Here is a 21,915-nt window from a genome sequence, read left to right as displayed (position 1 = left end):
ACATGACAAAATATAAATGTTAATCGTTGATCAACTGATATTGTTGAGATGTTTTACTTCACAATCAGGCCATCTTTAAAATAATGTTTGTTTGTCCTCTCCCTAATCAGGGTAAAAAATTTTCTTCGATGGGTAAGTGGGAAAGCGCATTTGTTGACGTGATAATAGGAATAAAATATATCGTGTTCTTGAAAGTAAAAAAAAAAGTTTTGAGTCGGGCCCTTTTTTAACCAGTCGGTCAGGAAAGGGCAAACAAACAATATTTAAAGATGGCGTAATATACTTGAGATATAAGGATAAACGACGTGCAAATCATTTCAAGCAATCTTGTGTAACCACATAAAAGTTTGACATGCATAGTTACAGATTTTGGTAAAACTTTGCTCATAATTACACCAAAAACATAATCAAACTTTGTTTGCAAAGTTTTTTGTTTGCCATGGTAACAGACAGATTTTTTTTGAATTCAGAAATTGAGATTTTTAGTTATTTTGAAGTTTTATTTACATGTAACCTGAACAAAGATTGTAAAAAATGCATTACAAAAAAAACATACGTATTTGAAACTTATGATTTAAAGAAACTCTTTAAAATATCATTTTTCCATACTCATGTGAAATCTAAGTTAGAGCTTGTTAGAACTGAGAGTCAGTTAAGTTGTTTATGGATTTCAAGTTGTGCAAATTTACGTATAAGGGTGTCTGTCACAGAAATATACCTTTCAGGTTTTTGTACGTATTTTTTACACAATTTACATAGAACATTTTTCATTTTAAAATTGCTTTTCATTGTAAAGAAAAAATGTTTTTTAAACTTTAGGGCAAGTCGCCATGGTAACAATGCAAAACAATTAAACAGCCACTAATTTGTGTCTGATATGAGTTTATTGTATTACTTTTTTGTAGCACGTGTGAAAAAATTCTGTTACTATTTATGCTATGACTGCTTTTCAGCTACATAATTATATTTATTATACTTTCATGTTAAATACTAAAATCTGATTGGTTTAGACACATTTAACAATCCGTAATATTACCCTCAGCGTTAGCAACACACTTGACAACGGGTAACATTACGAAAATATCACATGCGTTCAAATCATGCGCGTACGGTTCACCGTAGAATTCTCAAAACGTCGGTTGTGCGTTTGAAAGAAGCCGAATAAACGACGTCAATAAAAGCTTGCGTCCGATGTGGCTTACTTGAAAAAGACAAACGACAGACGAAACATCCTTGCGAGTGCAAACTTTAGGTGATAAAGGACTTTTTGAGTAGCGAACAAATAATAAAGAGGTTGGTAAATCTTTTACGAAGCTTTCCTATTGGGAAAAATAGAAGTGGGGAGTTTGAAAGCTTTCTAAGCGTGAAGTTAACGTCGATCTCCGAATTTTTTAATGACATCCGAAATCAATAAGACATTCAGTATAATAAAATAAATAGTGCACGTTTTTGAGGGTAACAGTTGAAATTGACACCCCTCGGAAAACCATTGTCAACCTCCGCTGACGCGTCGGTTGACAATGGTTTTCCTTGGGGTGTCAATTTCAACTGTTACCCTCAAAAACGTGCACTATTTATATAGTAAGACACGGATAATGTTTTCTAAAAGACATAAACATATCAAATTTTTAACTTTAGCAAAAGTAGTGGTGTCTATTAAAAATAAAATATTTTAAAGTGGGAGTTGATATTAGAAATGTGCATAGCTTCCAGAGATGCAGAGCTACAAAACTTGATTTTTCAGGAGTTTTCATGCAATTAAAATGTATAAATTTATTTTATTAAAAGTTTACTCTTTCTTGATAAATGAGCCTGCAATTATCTATACACTTATTGACATTTGATAAGATCTACTATTGATTATAGGGACCTGGTCAGGTATTGGTTGACTGAGGCTGAAGGCCGAGGCTCAACCAATACCTGATCAGATCCGTATAGTCACGAGTAAATCGAATTCAAAAGTCAATTGTTTTAGTAAATGATCAGGAATTTCGAATACATTTTTGACACTTCAGATTTTTTCCCCAAAAGATATAAAGACTCATAATATTAAGTGTAGTGTAACAACACATTATAAGTATATTTCAACAACTTAACAACTGTTTAAAAGTGGAAAACGATACGATCGAACAACAAATAATCATTTACTAATAAAGGAGTTTAGTCTCCTCGGTACTGGCGTCTGCCATGTTTACATTTACAGAGACATCTGCTTTAAAATGTGTGATTTGATTGGTTAAAAAAATGTGAGCAAGTCTCTGGTTGGCCAAGGGGGAAAACCTGAATAGACCTCCCTGAACTTCAGTTTGAGGTGAACTCACTCCTAGGTATACCTCAGGAAAAGGCGTCTAAACAAATCAGAGAGCATCAAAATTTTTGAGCATTTAATAGAATGTAAAGTACAATGGACAAAATCTCGACTTATTAAATTCCTTAAAATGACAAGTGTGAACATTGTATTTCTACACAAGTTTATATAAGAAAAAATGATTACACAGTGAACTTGAACAAATAAATATTAGAATAATCAATAAAACTACACACTCAAATTTTGAATAATATAATTCAGACAAAAATCAATACAGACTTCATTTCAAACAAGGTATCATTTAACATACAAACCTGTCATTCTGTGTATATGAGAGAGAGATTAAATGTTGTTGTCCTTGTGTTGCTTTCATAATTATTTCTGGAGCAATGTTTATTTTAAAAAACAAGAGGCCCAAGGTCCTTAACGGTCACCTGAGTATAATACAACAATTTAGAAGTTAAATACACTGACAGATGAAGCTTTGTTGCCCTAAAGCAAGAGAAGTAGGAAGATCAGGATCAACAAAATAATTAGTCTAGTATTCAGTATCAACTCATAACTTTAGTTCTAATCCCCCACTTAATATTATCACCATGCAGACTATTAACAAACTATTAGTGCATCTGTACTATTTTTAAACCCATATTAAGCCCTCTAGCATTGACCTCTCTTATGGTCTTTGAAGAACTTTTAATAAGATAAGTTATTTTTGTCTCATTTTTATTTATCTATTACTTACAGGTCTGCCTGATTATTAAAACTAAGAAAGTACTTTTTGAATTATACGATAAACATTCTTGTATAATTATATTATTCTATTAATCTTTCAAATACATTATTTACAGTGATTAATTATCAAAGGTGAATGGAAAAGGGGAATAACTTCTCTCAGTAGAATACAAATTAATAGAGCCCTGTCCAGGACCAGAATGCTTAGACAAATTGTCCAGATGTTCAAAAATCTGGTAGAAATACGCTTACTTATATCATTTAAACTTTTACTCAGTTTGCTTTCGATATGCCCAGAAGCAGAGAAGAATTTCACAGGTACAATGCATTTTCACTACAGATTCAACAAAGCCTTACCCTAACACCAGAACCCAAGACCAAAGGTCAAGAAATTTACAAATTTGGAAGAGTTACCCTCATCATCATAACTATGGACTTCAAAGAATTAACACTTTTCCACTATATTATCAAAAGCCCCCCCCCCCCTTCCTCGTTATGCCAGAACCCCTGACCCTAGGACCACAAGATTTAAAAATTCTGTTCAAAGCTCCCATCTTCATCATAGCTAAGCAATTTATTTATCAGTTCAACACTAAGGAGCAGACAGGATTAGTTAATGATTAATTAATAGAATGCATTTTCACTATATAATCAATAGAGCCGCCCTCCTCAAGAACTCCAAAAACTGAGGCCATGTATTTAAAAATTTTGGAAGAGGCATCCTTGCCTATCATAATCATGCACTTAGTTTGTTTAAAAATCTCCAGTAGCAAAGAAGAAGATTTTCATAGAATCAATGCATTTTCACTATATAATCAATAGAGCCCCGCCCTAACACCGGAACCCCTCACCCTGGGGCCATGAATTTCACAATTTTTAAAAAGGCATCCTTATGCATCATAATCATGCATTTAGTTTGTTTAAATAATACCCAGGAGCAGAGAAGAAGATTTTCAAAGAATTAATGCATTTTCACTATATAGTCGATAGAGCCCCGCCCAAACACCAGAACCCCTGACCCAGGGGCCATGAAATTCACAATGTGGGAAATGGCTCTCTTGCTCATCATAACTATGTACTTAGTTACTTAGTTTAATACCCAGGAGCAGAGAAGAAGATTTTCAAAGAATCAATGCATTTTCACTAGATGGTTGATAGAGCCCCGCCCTAACACCAGAACCCCTGACCCTGGGGCCATGACATTCACAATTTTGGAAGAGGCACTCTTGCTCATCATAACTATGTACTTAGTTATTTTACTTAATACCCAGGGGCAGAGAAGAAGATTTTCAAAGAATTAATGCTTTTTCACTATATAATCTATAGAGCCCCACCCTAACACCAGAACCCCTGGCCCTAGGGCCATGAATTTCACAATTTTGAAAAAGGCACTCTTGCTCATCATAACTATGTACTTAGTTACTTTATTTAATACCCAGGAGCAGAGAAGAAGATTTTCAAAGAATTAATGCATTTTCACTATATAATCAATAGAGCCCCGTCCTAACACCAGAACCCCTGACCCTGGGGCCATGAATTTCACAATTCTGGAAGAGGCACTCTTGCTCATCATAACTATGTACTTAGTAACCTTATTTAATACCCAGGAGCAGAGAAGAAGATTTTCAAAGAAATAATGCACTTTCACTATATGATCTATATAGCCCTACCCTGGGGCCAGAGCCCCTGACCCTGGAGCCATGAATTTCATAATTTTGGAAGAGGCACTCTTGCTCATCATAACTATGTACTAAGTTACTTTATTTAATACCCAGGAGCAGAGGAGAAGATTTTCAAAGAATTAATGCATTTTCACTATATAATCAATAGAGCCCCGCCCTAACACCAGAACCCCTGACCCTGGGGCCATGGATTTCACAATTTTGGAAGAGGCACTCTTGCTCATCATAACTATGTACTTAGTAACCTTATTTAATACCCAGGAGCAGAGAAGAAGATTTTCGAAGAAATAATGCACTTTCACTATATGATCTATATAGCCCTACCCTCGGGCCAGAACCCCTGACCCTGGGGCCATGAATTTCATAATTTTGGAAGAGGCACTCTTGCTCATCATAACTATGTACTAAGTTACTTTATTTAATACCCAGGAGCAGAGAAGAAGATTTTCAAAGAATAAATGCATTTTCACTATATAATCTATAGAGCCCCGCCCTAACACCAGAACCCCTGACCCTGGGGCCATGAATTTCACAATTTTGGAAGAGGCATTCTTGCTCTTCATAACTTTGTACTTAATTACCTTATTTAATACCCAGGAGCAGAGAAGAAGATTTTCAAAGAAATAATGCACTTTCACTATATGATCTATATAGCCCCACCCTGGGGCCAGAACCCCTGACCCTGGGGCCATGAATTTCACAATTTTGGTAGAGGGCTCAATGCTTATTACAATGATGCCAACAGTTTGACTGCTTGATGTCCAGGAGTAAAGAAGAAGATTTTTAAAGATTGCATTATTTTTGGTGGTTTTAGCCCCACCCCTCAGGCCTCAGGGGGGCAGGGACCATGAAATTCACAATTTTTGTTCCCTTTTACCCATAGATGCTATATGCCAAATTTGGTTGAAATTGGTTTAGCGGTTTCAGAGAAGAAGCTAAAAATGTTCAAATGTTAACGCACGACGCACGACGCACGCCGACGGACGAGAACGGATAGCAACAGGTCACCTGAGTGACTCAGGTGACCTAAAAATTCAGAGTTGCACAAGAACTCAGAACCACCACTTTCCTTTTCAATGCATAGGTTTACACTGGCAACCATAGGTTTACATTGGAAAGCATAGGTTAACACTGGCAACCATAGGTTTACATTGGCAACCCTACGTTTACACTGGCAACCACAGGGTTACACTGACAACCATAGGTTTACACTAGGCACATGTATTGATAGAATTCATGTATAGCTTTCAGTTTTCAGCATTAATGTCAAAGTTTATAGGCAGGATATCACAGATATTACAAACATTGAAGAGGCTGCATAACATTTTCACTTCTGTTGAAGTATATGTGTACTTCCTTAGTAGGCTTAGATGATCAATCAATATCAATAAACCCACCCACAGGTAAACGTAAGGATCAAACGCTTACTGATTCTCATACATAAATAAAATAACAAACCCAAACACAAACAGATTATAAATTTACAAATGAATCTTTTTTTTAAATGATACACATATAAACGTTAACATTCATGCCTGACCAGGAATGACCTAGATACATTGATCTAGTTTAAGTGTTAACTTATTACAGGTTTAATTAGTCAAGATAAACTAGATCTGACCTAGATAAACAGACTTAACAAGCTTATGGTCTTTAAGTGGCCACAATCAAAGAACGGTTTTCCTAAAATCCAGACTTGACCTAGTTTACACCAGATTTGAACTAGTTTATAGCAGATTTGACCTTGTTTACACTAGATCTGATCTAGTTAACACAAGACTTGACCTAGTTTACACTAGATTTGACCTAGTTTCAGCCCTCATCACCTCCGTGGAGAGAACTTGGGGTAGGAAGGAGGGTCTGTGAATGATCGTAGTTCACATTTTGGGTCAAATTCAAAGGATGACTGCACTTTGGGTCGTTTTCGGTCGCTTCTGTTGCTTATATACCATAATCTTATTTCATTTTTATATATTTATGAAAGAATCCTGTCAATTTCGAACCGAATTTAAATATTAAAATGATCTTAGACTGTGATACAATAAAATGATTCTGTTTTCTGTCCTTATTCTTTCCAAATATAGAGAATTTACACTTACCTGCCCTTTATTAAACATTAGGTATGCATGAGAGGTGGAGCTAATATTGTAAGAATGGGTCTAAAATTAGACTAGATAAATAACAATGACATGTATTAAAAAATATAAGATCACTCTTTCCCATTCCCTCTTTATTCTGTATGACACAAGTACACTATTTTCAGAGGTTTCAAAAACGAAATTAACAATATGAGCGACGTCCATGTAAGTAAAGAATCTTTTAAATCAATGCCTAACAATTTAACGTGTTCGAGCACTTCGTCCTAGTTAGCACAAAACTTGCTACTTTACAAGTCACATGACGGAATTTAGTATTCACAGAGTTACCTGAGGTAAGAAATCACGTGGTGAATTATAATATTAAACATGTCACAGCCCTTGGTTACAATAGAGAGAGAGCAAATGTAAGAAGAAGCAGTTTTTTCTCGTTTAAACCATGAGCGCATGTTTGTCTATTAATCTCCTTTTGACACAACATTGTTAATGCAAATATATAACTACTGTTAAACGGAGAACAATAGACAAACGTGCGCTGACTATGTATTAAGTCAGTGAAAAAGTGGGCGTCCTCATTATCGTACGGAGATTCAAGAAATTGTGATGACCCCCGCCTTAGAAAACAGCTTCGTACTTCGTAAATACGTACTTTTATTTAATGTAATTGCATAAAGTTGTAGATTAGATGTTGACCATTCGTGCAATTAAAAGAAAAATGCTTGTTTTGAAAGTTTATTTTGTCACAATTTTCGCATGTCCTTAAGTGCAGTCATCCTTTGTCTCTGGCAAACAACACACGAATGTCTGTATGCAGGAGGATCTTCCCAGATTTGGAACTTAATTCTTTAAAAGGATATATGTGTATTCAACGTTAACGTATATAACAAAATTTATACTGAGCCCAAGATATATATTATTTTTCTTAAAGATCCCATTGTTTGGTAATAAACTAATAAGCGGAAAGATTTGGTCGTTTCCATTAACGAAAACATTTTTATTTTGAATGACGTCATCTGAAAATTAAACAATCTTCTTTTGTCATTGTTAATAAAGCTTTTTTTTAGAGTAAGATGTAGTCAGATTATTGTAAATAAAAAATGAAAACATAGCAGTATTGGAAATATGTTCTATCTCAATTTACTTCCTTGGATATGCTATTTTGCACATTGGGTAGAATATGTTTTTATGTATATATAATAAATGCAAACTTCATTAACAAACCATGAAAACTGAAATTAAGTTTCCTTGCCTGCTTCTGCAAAGACCAAACAAATACGACTATCTTATCAATGTGATAATAATGACTTTTCAATTTTTTAAAGATAGACGTAAATTAAGAATCGACCTAAAAGGTTTTACCTAACAATTTATACCTCAGGATCAAAATGTTCACGAACATTTCTATACAATTTGAAACACTTTAGGCATAAATGTTTATAAAATTGCAAATCTAATTATCGTGATCAAAAAAAAAAAAAAAAGATTAACTGAAAGTTATCCTAGGTTCTTTAATATTATGTTCCTTTCCTATTTCGATTTGTAAAAAAAAATTGAAAATATGTATCACTTTAATAATGATTATCAAAGTTTCCCCTGTGAATAAAGAACCTATGCATTATCTGGTGTGATTAAACACAATATATTCTATCATAGAATAAAATGTAATAATGTGAAACTTTTCTGAATCTCCTCTGAATATATCTTACTTTTTTGCCAAACTTCTTATAAATAATTGATTTTTTTTCATTAACAAATGTAGATTTTCCTTTTTTTTTTTTTAAAATAATTGTAATTTTTACTCAAGATTCGGTGACTCTTTCGACCAATTCACATGTTGCAGATTAATCTAAGTATAAATGGGTCAAGAAAACGATGACACCGACTTGCAGTACTTCCAATACTTTGATTCTATGTGTGACGCGAGGCGAACTCGTCAACACAATTTTTATAGGGAACGTGGTTTTTATTGTGAAAATTATTTAGTACTCCATACTGAATCACACACTGTACCACCAACAAAAATCCACTGAACTAGTAAATCCCAATGTAACAATTTGATAAAGTAATCCTTGTATTAATAGATAGACCTTTACTTTTCTTTAAGAAATAAAACCAATTCTATTCTACCATTTATTTACAGTTTAAAGAAAATGAAGAAACTTATGAAAATAATGAAATTAATTCATCCCAACTTCTTTTATTCATCTAACTTACCTAATAATTTCCAAAGTTATATGTAATTACCCATGAATATTTTATTGTTAATTCAATTCCCTAATTAATCAATCACCAGAGCTACACCTTGGTAAATATTTCGGTGCGGCTCGGTCTTTACCAAAATTAACCAAGTCACCAATATACAACACCTTGATAAATATTTCTGTGTAAAATTGGTGCTGGTGTTAATTCCCAGAGATAAGAGAAGTAATAGCCGTTTAATAATTTAGGCTATCACAAATAATTTCTCCAAAAGCCCTTGGTGTGCAATAATTTTACCAAGGATTTCGGTGAAATATCAGGTGCCACTTGGTAAATCTTAACCAAACTATAATAAATGTTTAATTACCAAATGCTCTCTAGCCCGTCTTAATTGTGCCTCCGACATCTTCAAAATAATCAACAAGTCTACAGGGCAATTAACCAATTGAACCCTATTTATACTGGTCATCCCCTCAATGACAGTTATATATTGCTGATTAGATGCTGGCTACCAAGCTCCCCCTACCAGACAGACTCCACTGTGAATAACTAGAAGTTGGGAGGTGATACAAATTAACAAACAAACATTAAGCAATGTATTTACACAGCAATTTACTACTGTGAAATAATATCATTAAACAATTATCAGTAAATAGAAAGTTACAAACCTTACCTATAATAGTACAATATATTGTAACATATAGCTATTTTTGGAATAGAAGGAAACCCGAAGCACCTCTTGATATCTGTGTAACGGTTCATGATATTTATGATTAATTTGTAGAAATTTAAGGTCAAGGGATTATAAAAACATGGAAAAGATATGGAAATTAATTGTCAATAAGTAAGAAAATTATTTACGTAAAATTTCGATTTTCTCTACTTTCGTTTTGCATGTTGACATGTCCCATAACCGACATGTTTATGTGCTCTAAAATAAAAGTTAAAAGTAAGTATTTAATCGAGAAAACTGATCATCGAAAAACCACATTAGGATCATTTTCAAATTAAGAAAACAGTAGCGCTAGTTCGTCGCATCTTTTACCACATTGATGCTGTGACCAGTGAAAACCCTTTTCTGATATTTTTAGGGATGGAGTGGTTCGTTTAGAAATGAGATGGTAAAAAAGAAATTGAAGTTCTCGATTCCGGTTTCAGGCCCCAGGTATTGGAATATTTTAAATATGTTTTAAATATATAAAATATTTGAGATTTCTTAGATTTCTATGTTAAAGCTAGGAAAAATAATGTTGACCCCCACCCCAACAAGGTAACACGGACTCCTTAAGGTAAGGAAATGTATCTGAAGGTATCAGAAAAGTTTTTAGTATTTTTTTTCTACAAACAAATCCCCTTAGGATAAAATCCTTGATCCCTGCCTGTGTTGGATATGGAATTTATGTCACCTTGAAACCTTACTGGATTTATTAAATATATTTCAATGAGTAAAAAAGTCTTTAAAGAACTTTTAAACACTAAATATTATAAAGATGCTTGAGTTTCTGATAGACAACATGTATATTTTAGAAATCACCTCTTCCCATTGTTACTAATAGCGTTCCATTATTTACAGACAAAAAGCCGGACTTTAATTTATCGTGGGAAATAATTGTGTAGAAAGTTGAAATTAAGAAAACGTAATCAGGTGTAAATAAGTAAAATGTATTGTATTGTCAATGAGCATCTCCATCATTTTTCTTAATATCAACTTAATTCAGAGAATTTGTATATAGATTCAGAATAATTTTTAACAAAGTAATTAAGTAGAAATGAAACCCACTTCAATAGACTGGAATATTAAAAGTATATTTAAAGTTACAAAATGAGTCATAATTATGTGTTTCTTTTAAGATAATTGTATCACAAAACAAAAGATTTATGTGAAATGTGAATATAGCAAAGTTTTGAAAACTCAGCTGCTGCACTGTAAAACAAGAAAAGAATTACAAAATGTAAGTGTCGGAAAAACAAATGTTGTATCTATCGCTTAAGTTTTCATCGTCAATGTCAAGGACACGCGTCCTTTATTTTGTAAACAACAATGAATTGGAGCAAGCAAAAGTGAGGAATAAGTACTTATCATCTTTTTTGAAGTTTGTATCAAAATTCTCGGTCATCCGACATTTATATCTATAGAAATGACACCATGGTAAATTCTTCAACTTTTCAGCGCATGCGTACAATAAAGAGGAAGAAGTGAAGCAATATTTTTGCGTTGGGTTATATACAGATTTTTTTAAATTTCATTTTTCTCCATAAAATTAGATTTTTTAGGCTCTAAACCTGTAATTTTCTGAAACCTAAAATCTTCAAGAACTGGACAAAATTTGCATGTGTCATGCAAAAATTCTGATTTTGTCAATTTTTCCCGCTCTTACGTCACGGTGTCTCTTTAACACTTTAGGGTGAATTGAAGAATTTCTTCTTTTGATAGGGAACTTGAGTAAAGGCTAGAATCCAGATGTGGAAATGTTTATTTAATCAATAATGGCCTATATAATACAGTGGATCAAAAAAGGTGAGATTAATTAATCTAGCTAAGGTGAACAGACCATACTATTAATATGTGTAATAAATGTACATAATTTCTTCAAAGAATAAACATCATTTCGGCACATGACTTCACAAAACCTCATAGTATTTGGGTAGGAACAAAATTTTGGTTTCAAAAATTTTTTTTGGCTGGAATGTTTTTCATAATCACTGAGTAATGAGTAGAAATTTATGTCTCATGTTCAAATCCCACCGTCGGACTTGGAGGCTAGTCCTTCTGATAAAACCGTAACAACCAACTTCCTGTGCTGTGATAGGACATTAGTCTAAATTTTCAGCCCACCACTGGCTCTTAATCGCGTCCCAAAATGAGTGAAAAATTCTTGAAGAGACATAAGGCAAACAGGCAACCATATTTGAAAAACTATGTAATGCAAGAATTTATTTACTGTAAAGTCAAATAGTTCGATCTATTGCTGACAGGGATATCGCCGTGGAAGGAGTTGAAACGGAAACCATTTATATGAAATCAAACAGGAGAAATATGTTTTATAATTCTGTAATTAAATATCTCCATCTGATACATGAAATATATGGAGATAACGAACAGTATTCAGGCTCAAAACTCCATTATACAATTCAAAAAAGGAGCAGAGCAAACACGGACCTCCAAACATCAGAGGTGGGATCAGGTGCCATGGAGGAGTGTGCATCCCCTGCCGACCGGTCACACCCGCCGTGTGCTCCTTGTCATGATCGGGAAATAACGGAAAAATCCGTCGACAATTCAGTGTGTAAATAATGGTCTAACAATTAGTATGAAAAACGTCAGTCAGCATTTGAGTCAATGATAAATTGTATTTGCTGACAAGGTCATTGTATCGAACATAGAACTTACGAAATGATGACTTTAAATGAGACAGCTGATATTCTTGTTTCATCAACTTATTTGTCAATAATTTACCTCGTTTTAGAAATTGTACATACGTAGAGCATGCTCTTGCGTATCGAATCAACTGAGAGATATATACCCCGTATGCAGGTGATGAAGGTATATTGCTGCATAAGTAAGGGAAGTTGACGATTGAAAAGTTAAAGTTATCACGTTTATCATAAAGCTTGGTTGTTAGATTACCATTAACGTCTTTTTCAAGTAAAATATCCAAATATGAAACAGATGTGTCAGACTCTGTGGTATCTTTTATCTCAAGTTCACCAGGATATATCGTATCGACATAAGAATGAAAATAGCCATTGTTAATTGACAATACATCGTCGATATATCTAAATGTCGAGTTGAACGCCACAGCAAGTGTTTTCTTCTTTTCACGTACAAGATTTTGGACAAATTCTGTTTCAAATGAATACAAAAAAAGGTCTGCTAATAACGGGGCGCAATTGGTACCCCAATAGATTGTTGGAAGACCTGGTCTCCAAAAACCACATAGATATTGTCAATCAAAAACTCAAGCATCTTTTTAATGTCAACTTCAGAGTACTTGTGTGTACAATCAGAATGTTTTTTAACAAAATAATTTTGCAAATGACCAATGACAAGGTAAGTATATTTACGAGTTCCATTTTTATTGAAAAAGCAGCTGTCAATGATATCAAAAAGCCTGGACTTTAATTTATCGTGGGGAATGGTTGTGTATAAAGTTGAAAAGTCGTAAGTTTTTAAGCTGTTGATTTTGGTAAAATCTTGTGATTTCAAATTTTCCAAAAGTTCCTTGGAATTTTTAAGTATCCACATCTGATTTACACCAATTTATCTCATTTATCTCCCAACGTTTTCGACGCCTTAAGCATACTGACAAAATAAAACATATGTAACTTGTAAGATTTAATAATTATGCAGGGGGTTGAAAAAAATCACACTTTTTGTTCAGAAAAAATGATCACTTATTAATCGCTCACCTTCTTTTTTTCAGTTAAAAAAGTGCATGAATGAAGTTTTGGTTAAAATCAACTAAATTTTGTCTTGAAATGTTTACAAACTCATAAATAACAATGACATCAAAACTCTTACCAACTGACCAACAGAACTTCGTCCATCTAGGAATAGCCGTAGTAGACAAAATAAAATTACCAATGAAAGATATTCTTAAACTTTATATCAAGCCTATTGACTTGTACAATGCCATCAGCTCTTGCACTGTTTTGTTAACCGGAAAATACAAACTGAATGTGGAACAGCGGAAAATCTGCTTTCTTTCGCCTACGGATATTCCTGACTATTGCAAATTCGATGTTTCATTGTTATATAAACTCATACAAAATCTGTGTCCGCATTTAGTACCAACACAAGGTTGGGGAAAACAACCAAAAGCCACTGATGTTAAGATTGGTGATGATATCGAGCGTCTCAGGCAGTTCCGAAACGATATGCTTGGACATTTGGAATCTTCTAGTATTCCTGATGCAATGTTTGAATCACGTTGGACGGAGATAGAAGATGTGATGAATCGGATGGATTCATATTTAAGTAAACAAGGGTTCAATGCAGTTAATTATGAGAAAGAACTGGCAGATATCAGGAAATGTAACTTTGGTTTTGAAGATATGGAAAAATACAAACTAATGCTAGAAGCAACACTTAGGATTTTGAAAGAAAAGGAAGGTAAGTCTGTCTGCCAGTTCTAACGTTTTTATTATTACATAACTTACCGTTGCTCTGTACACATGGCTTAAACCGTATCTTAATAAGCCCTCATTCCACTTACAATATTCTGTGTTATCAGTTTTAGGGGATTACATAACATAACTATTTTTGACAATATAAGAACCCATTTCAGGCGATATTAACTTCATAATCAGTGCTATCGCCCTCGCACGTTCTCTTGATTTCACTTTCTATGACTTCTATCAATATCGCTTAACATGGGTCCCTATAGTTATATCGACCTACACTGAAGTCAGTAATGACATGATATTAATTTTCTTACACAAGAATTTCCATCAATTACTTTACGACGGAATGCGACAATAATGTGTGGAGAAACAGCATTCTTTGAAGCTGACATAGAACAAACATCAATGTCAACACAAAACTGACCCATCACGTGGCACAGAGTTAGAGGTAACAATTTAGAACAGATTGATACCAGTACAGAGAAATATACAGACAGCACCAATAGACAGCTCGTCATACAGAGGGTATCAAAGGATGATCAGGGTGACTACCAGGCTATAATATCAGGGACTTCCAATGGGCAGCACATAAAAATACCAAGCAACGTTGTGACCTTGAAGGTCACCGGAGGTAGATTTTTTTTACGTAATTCAATCAGAATCATTGTTAATAAAAGACAGTTGAAAATAATAAATATGTCGACACTCTAGTTGAATACTTCCTTTCATTTCATAGTCATACAGTAACTTTAATTTTTCTAATGCATTTTTTTCTTTGCAAAAGGAATAATAACCATAAGCAATCAATCCAATCTTCTTTAGTTTTTCATATAAACCTTGTGCGAAGCTATTGCTATTGTAAAGATTTTTTGACACATTATTAGTCAAAGTTAACTTCCCACTAAGGTTTCTTTAAACTCTGTTAAATATGCAATAACAAAACTATAGATGAAGATTCTCTGCTGAATATCTTTAAATAACTAAACCGTTGCAGAGCGACCAGTTCTTCAGAGATTAGAAGTTACCTCGGGAAAGGACGGTATAACTCTTCATTACAAGTACAAAGTATCACAAGACTCTCCAAAAGTACATCATATTGCTTGGACCAAAAACGGCGAGGTAATAAATAAAGATCAGGAAAAATACCTTGGTGGAGGCCTATCAGATACTTCTCTCACTATAACTTCCCCCTCGATTGAGGACAGTGGAGAGTACAACTGTATCATAGCCAATGCAGTTGGTGCTGTGGCAGAGCTACTAACTTTAGGTTAGCTTTGATTTATAATAGTACCTCAGTGATGGTCAATTACGAAAATAATGATGCTGATTAAAGATTTCATTGTTAAAGCTTGCAGAATTGCACTTGTAGGTGTACCAAAGGTCAGTGTTTTAGCAGAGTCGGTTTGTTACGGGGAAAACACTGACATAATCTCTGTTATATCATCTTGTCCACCGGCGGAAAGAGCAGTGTGGGAAAAGAGCTATGACGCTGTTATCTTTGAAACTATCAACGTTGGAGATCGAAAATATTCAAATAGTATATTAGATCCGAGTCATCCTGTATTTAGGTTGAAATCAGTAACGTTTGATGACAAACTGTATTACCGACTTCATATATGGAATGGGATAGGAGAATGTGTCAGTAACACAGTTTTACTTAATGTAACAGGAGGTACGTAGAAAAATCTTTCACAGTTTGTCAACTAAAAAACTGATATTAAATCATTTCAGGTATATTCCTTAACAAAATTGTACTATATTTAACTATAGTTAACTTAAGTTTATCATGGTTTAGTAAAATACTTTGATAATTTGATTTACACATAGTAAAACTTTACTCTAGAACTTTTATTTGAGATTTCAAAGCTAAAAATCTCTTAAATTTGATAACAGTGATTTTTAATTTTGGAAATAATATGTGATTATATAATTAATAGGTCCATTATATATATATATATATATATATATATATATATATATATATATATATATATATATATATATATATATATATATATATATATATATATATAAATTTGCATGTATGAGCAAGAGAATATGAAATATAAGCAAACTGAATTCATTGTAAAAATACTTTGATTTAGTATAGTAAAAACTTTGATATTATAGTATAGAAAACTATACTTAACTAATGTATTTTTGTGAGGATTTGTACTCTTTACATTTCTAGATCCCCCAAACATTTCTAACGGCCATGAAATCAACATCCAAAGCCGTTCTGTTATAATGACATGCCAAATTTTTCTTTATAAACAATCCCCTCTTATTAGTGAAATTGTGTGGAAGAAAGATGAAAATGTCATCGACATACCTGGAAGTAGAGGGAAGTATACAGGAGGAACAATTGATGAACCATCATTAACCATTACAAACGTCAACCAGTCGGACGCTGGAGCGTATCAGTGTAAAGCCTCTAACGCGGTGGGATCAACGGTTGGGAAGAAAATTATTTTTGGTATGATTCTTCTTTTCGTGGAGCGAAATGTTATATACAGTGTTGTAACGATTACCGAAATGCAATTTTAATTGTTTCCACATGCTAACTTTTACTACAGGTTTGGTTTAATTTCAGAACACAATTTTTCTGAAATTTGACGAACCTTTTCATGGTTATAAAAGTTGATCCATATATTTCAAACTTTATTCCCTTTCGATACTTCTGTCTACTATCGATAAGACCTATTGCAAAAGCAGATTAATACGGTATATAACCTGATATATTGATTTTTCACATTGAAGATGATTCCTTAAGGAAATAAACATCTTGATTCTTTTGAATAAATACACATTTAAATTTACACATCTTGATATATGTTATTGAAATTATTTTTAGTCATGTAATCTACTTGTTAAAAACTAACATCAACTTATTCATATTAAGCTGAATACGAAATTATTCAAGTGTTAACTGATTAACATTGAATAAATGTATTTTTTTTATCTCGTTGAATAAAAATGAATATTACCTGTGTATAGCAAGTACAAATAAATAAACACAGATCTGTTTTATATGATTCTCATATGGTAAACTGAACGTGAGTCGGATGCGATCGTGAGTGGGACACCAACTTCGTTCAACATTTAGTTATTACATGATCATCCTCAAAGCATCCATATGACTCTCATATGCAGGACCTTTCCTTTGTGTATCATAAGTATATTGCTCCATATGATTCACATGTGTAAACATATGATCCACATATGATTTGCCACATATGATACTCATATGATTGAATATACATGATTCTCATATGATCCTCATATGATAGGCAATGCATATGTGGATCATATGTGGCCGCAAATAAATTTTAGCGCTTGTGCTTGTCATTAAAATATATAAATGTTATATTTTTTTCCTTTGATCCACGCCCGTATTTGTTTTTGTGATCATTCAAGCACGCAAACACAATAGCACAATCGCGTACACAAGTAAACATTTGTTCACTTCCATGGTGTTGCACGCATATGGACGTGGCACATTGTAGATTTTAAACTTTTTTAAATAAATAAAAGGTAATATATTTCAGTAAATGATTGTAGGGTGTTCACGAATTTTATTCATAGTAAAACCATGCATGCATCGAAGAAAAGTTACTTGGATAACTGGTAAACATAATCATATATTTTCTGCATGGTCGATCCCCACGCTTGATTGCATTGTTCACCTCGAGGCGATAGAAGAAGCCCAACTTTGAATGTGCTGCTGATAGGTACCGGGTTACAACTAACAATAGTTTAATTAATTCATAATTTAGCTGAACTTTCTCGATTGATCCTACAGTTTTTCAATGCGAGTGTGTATACAGAAATACAGCGACCCTATTCCATTACGTAATCGCACGTTCCGACGATTAACGTGTACTTCAGTGATCGCTGTTGAACAGCAAAAAAATTAAGATTTAGAAATCCTTAGGCGCACAATAAATTTTAGCGTTCAGGGGCGCTTGCGCCCAATGTTCTAAAATTAGAAGTGCGCCATATTGTATCGTTTTACAGTATCCCAAGAAAACTAGTAATAGAATATTGCTCAGGTTTTAGTTTTTTATTGGAAAACACAATCCACAACAAAATTTTTGTGTCGTATGGTTTTCTCATAAGCGCCCATTTGTTAACCTTTTGATTTAATTTGATTGATTTTACATAATTTAAGATGATTATATAATCCTTTTAAATTCTATTCACGCCAGGAGTTCCTGAAATTGAAATACAAGGACCAAAAATACGAGGGAGTGACAAATACATTTTCACAGCCTTGATAAAATCAGTTCCAGAACCAATTCAAGCTCAGTGGAGCATAAAGAGCGATACCAGCAATAGTTATGTATACCATTAGACATCACCAGTGAAGAGTACAGAGGATCATCAAACAATCTTCCTGAACCTTTGCTGTGTGTTAAACAGAAAGTAACATTACAAAATCATCTCTTCCTAATAGAGGTTCAAAACTTTATTGGAACCACTGCAAAGGAGATTCCAGGTGTGTTTAAAAATCATCAACAAATCAAATATATATACTTTTTATAGTCATAAACCATTTCTATTTAAGAAAAATGTATTCCTACTATTATTGAATATTATCTATGTGATATCTTATGCAATTTACTACATTTTCATACTGAACTCTTCTTTTCGAGGAAGATTAAATAGTCAGTATACCATGACCATCTTGACCTCTTAAAACAAATTGATACTATATGGTTATTGAACTTATCTTGGTGAACATTGGCTCCAGTTGGATAAACAAAGGACGAACTTGTGAGCGCTTTTGTAAAGTCAACGACTTCCAATATTCACCAATTTAAGTTCAGTAATTATTTTCTTATATAGCTTAAATACTTTCCCATTGATTTATAATAAGAAAAATGTATTTTCTTCCTAATGCATTATTGGTATTGTAAAAATTAATTGTGTGTCACCATAATTGATACAAGATGTGTTACCACAATTGATACAAGATGTGTTACCACAATTGATACAAGAAGAAAACTAAATTAAGAGCATGTTTATCTTTAAGTAAAATTAAGAGAGTAACAAAGAGAATGATAAATATTTTTTTCTTGGCTATTATGTTAATTTTATGGCAAAATGTGACTATTTGAAATTTTTAGACGAGAGATGCTCATGTACAAAGCAAGAAATGCCAGATAACAAAGGTAGGGCATATAGTGTAAAATCATATTTCTCCTCTGCAATAGAAATATTTCATTAAAAGTATATAAGTATATATGTATAGAGATTAAAGAAGTTTAATTAAAAGTAAGAATGAAGGTAAATTCGTTTTTAATAAAAATCTGACTCAATTTTTCAACCTCGAAAAATATGAAATTCAAAGCTATTACTGAACTAAATTCAAGCATGACATGCGCTTTTATTTCTCACGGATTTATATATCTTTGTAAATATGATATTCAATTAATACCAGCAAGTCAAAATGAAGAATGCACAAGTATTCTAGTAATGTGTTCTCCTCTTTTTTCTAATTATTGTTTTATAGTTACCAGTACACTTACAACCATCTTTAGTAAGAAAGGATCTTCAATCAGATTTAACAACCTGAAGCTGGATCTCATCAGAGAAATATCTGAGAAAGATTTAAAGTCACTGAAATTATCCTTAACAGGTAATATTTGACATAAGTTTTATCTTAAGCAGAAGAAGTATTCCTCCATGTATGAAAATTTGATAACATGTACTAAGCTATCTGTTATTCAAAAAGAAATACTATTATAGTTTCTTATTTGCTTTCATACTTGGGTTAGGGGACGGCCATTTGATTCTGGGTGGAAGGAAGGCTGGCATATAGTTCGAGTAAGATTAACGTTATTTATTTTCATGCCAGTCAAGGACAGATTACTTTTTTTCAAGATGATCAAGGACTGATTATTTATTTTCTTCACTGAAAGAAAGTTTGACAAAAAAAGGTTGGAACGCCTAAGCTCGAAAACTCAATTTTAAAGGAGGGGGATGGGGTAGTAACCCTTGTCGAGGTCAGATAATTTTTTTTCACCATTTTCGAGGACGAATTATTTATTTCCAATATCTACCACCCACCCACCCCCTCCAGAATCAAATAATCGTCGCCTTACCATTTTGATAAAGATGACAATCATGTAACATTCTTCAATTAATAATTTACTTGTAGAACAATGTAAAAACATGTGTAGGGAAGGGTTATTTTGCATATGAAATAAATGTTTATGCAGTTTTTTGTTGACCTTTGAATCAATTTAATTAGTATATAGCCATTAGATGCTTCTAATGTGATTTGTCACATATGAAACAAGAGGCCCATGGGCCTCATCTCTCACCTCAGCTCATTGGCTACGACGAAGCAAAAATCACTTAAGTATTGAACGGGGAGGGGGGAACAAACTTTAATTTACACTACCTCAGGATGCTTCCATATCTATATTACTAATCATGGCTTTGCTGTTCTTTAACAGAAGAATTTTAAAGATTTTTTCCTATATTTTCCACCGTCATGGTAGCTCATTCTGTAGAGCCTTCGCTCCGTGATCGGAAGGTCCTAGGTTCGAGTCCCAGCCGCGACTGACCTAAGCTAAACAAAAAATAGGTAGCAACTATTCCTTCGCCAAGTCCTCAACACTTTGAAGTGAAAGTTGCGGGTCCTTCGGATGAGACCTTAATAACCGAGGCCCCATGTCATGGCAGGCGTAGGCATGATAAAGATTCCTCACTGCTCAATGGCCCTAAGTGCCAAGTGAAGGTCTAAATTTGAAGCCCTTTACCGGTATATGTGAAGTCTCTTTATGTGTGAAAAATTCTCGAACGGGAAGTAAAACAACGTACAATCAATTAATCCTGTTTTCCTATGTAAAACTCTGATCTCTCATTGTGGCCCCATCCTACCCACCCTTAATTTGAACAAATTTGAATCTACACTACTTGATCATACTTCTATAATAATATGACTAATCATGGCTTTGCTGTTCTTGAGCAGAAATTTTTTTCAAGATGATTCCTATATTTTTTAATGCAAATCTTAGCTGACCCTCTGTTGTGCCCCCATAATTTGAACAAACTTGATTCTACAATACCTAAGGATGCTTCTGTATAAATATTACTAATAATGGCTAAGTTTTTAAAGATATCTTCTACGTAAAAGCATTTCACAATTTACTTCATTATTTTCAAGCAAAAATCCATTGTGACGTCACAGACGTGGGATATGAAAAAAAAATCAAACTAGTTTTCTCCCTATAACCCTATCGAGATAAATGAGTAAACATGTGATAAATATAGGATCTTCAATGATTTGTGGTTGGGTATGATTTTTAACACGAGTTGTGTGAGTTTTTTTTTTTATCCCCGAGCCTTGGTGAGGGAAAAAACCCAACGAGTTTGATAAAAATCATATCAACCCAAAAATCATGGGATTTTCTTTTTATCATGTTTTATATATCACTATCAATGTTTAACATTGTTTTATATGACAAATCCATAATATTTACTTCATAATTTTCACGCAAAACCCATTGTGACGTCACAGCAGTGGGATATAAAAATATCCAATGAGTAATATCCACGGGATAAGGAGGTAAACATGTAATAAATCATTGTATCATTGTACCTTACATTAATCTATTTTACAATTTGACCCTTTTTAACTGTCTGTGTTGATAAATTTTATTATCATTATTTTTTAATTTTATTTTAGTGCTGACATCAATGGAATTATTGTCTTTAGAAAATTTACCTACAATTGAAGACTTCTTCACATTTCTACTTAAAG

General features: G+C 33.3%; 2 protein-coding genes across 2 annotated transcripts; both read left to right on the top strand.

Moving 5' to 3' along the window:
- The first annotated feature begins 13,518 nt into the window (after positions 1–13,518).
- Positions 13,519–14,571, top strand: LOC133199870 (uncharacterized). Its single transcript, XM_061335690.1, has 2 exons — positions 13,519–14,130; positions 14,461–14,571. Exons 1-2 carry the CDS (start codon positions 13,521–13,523, stop codon positions 14,562–14,564), a joined length of 714 nt encoding a protein of 237 aa, XP_061191674.1. The 5' UTR covers positions 13,519–13,520; the 3' UTR covers positions 14,565–14,571.
- On the top strand, positions 14,565–19,318 carry LOC133199849 (neural cell adhesion molecule 1-like; the record flags this gene model as incomplete). Its single annotated transcript, XM_061335670.1, has 6 exons — positions 14,565–14,772; positions 15,136–15,408; positions 15,511–15,813; positions 16,333–16,617; positions 18,350–18,639; positions 19,271–19,318. Coding segments are annotated over 5 exons (1,215 nt in total), but the record flags the coding sequence as incomplete, so codon positions are not given.
- Positions 19,319–21,915: the final 2,597 nt, after the last annotated feature.

This window comes from Saccostrea echinata, unplaced genomic scaffold (genome assembly GCF_033153115.1).
Source record: "Saccostrea echinata isolate AGI-Se365-2 ecotype Australia unplaced genomic scaffold, CSIRO_AGI_Sech_v1 ptg000036l, whole genome shotgun sequence".
In the NCBI taxonomy this organism is placed as follows: domain Eukaryota; kingdom Metazoa; phylum Mollusca; class Bivalvia; order Ostreida; family Ostreidae; genus Saccostrea; species Saccostrea echinata.
The sequence above is the reverse complement of the archived record's forward strand: the minus strand, read 5'-3'. Positions and strand labels throughout refer to the sequence as shown.

Coding starts and splice junctions, on each gene's coding strand:
- LOC133199870 (XM_061335690.1), top strand. CDS start 13,521: ATGACATCAAAACTCTTACCAACTGACCAACAGAACTTCGTCCATCTA. Junction 14,131..14,460: donor GATTTTGAAAGAAAAGGAAG/GTAAGTCTGTCT, acceptor TTCTTACACAAG/AATTTCCATCAATTACTTTA.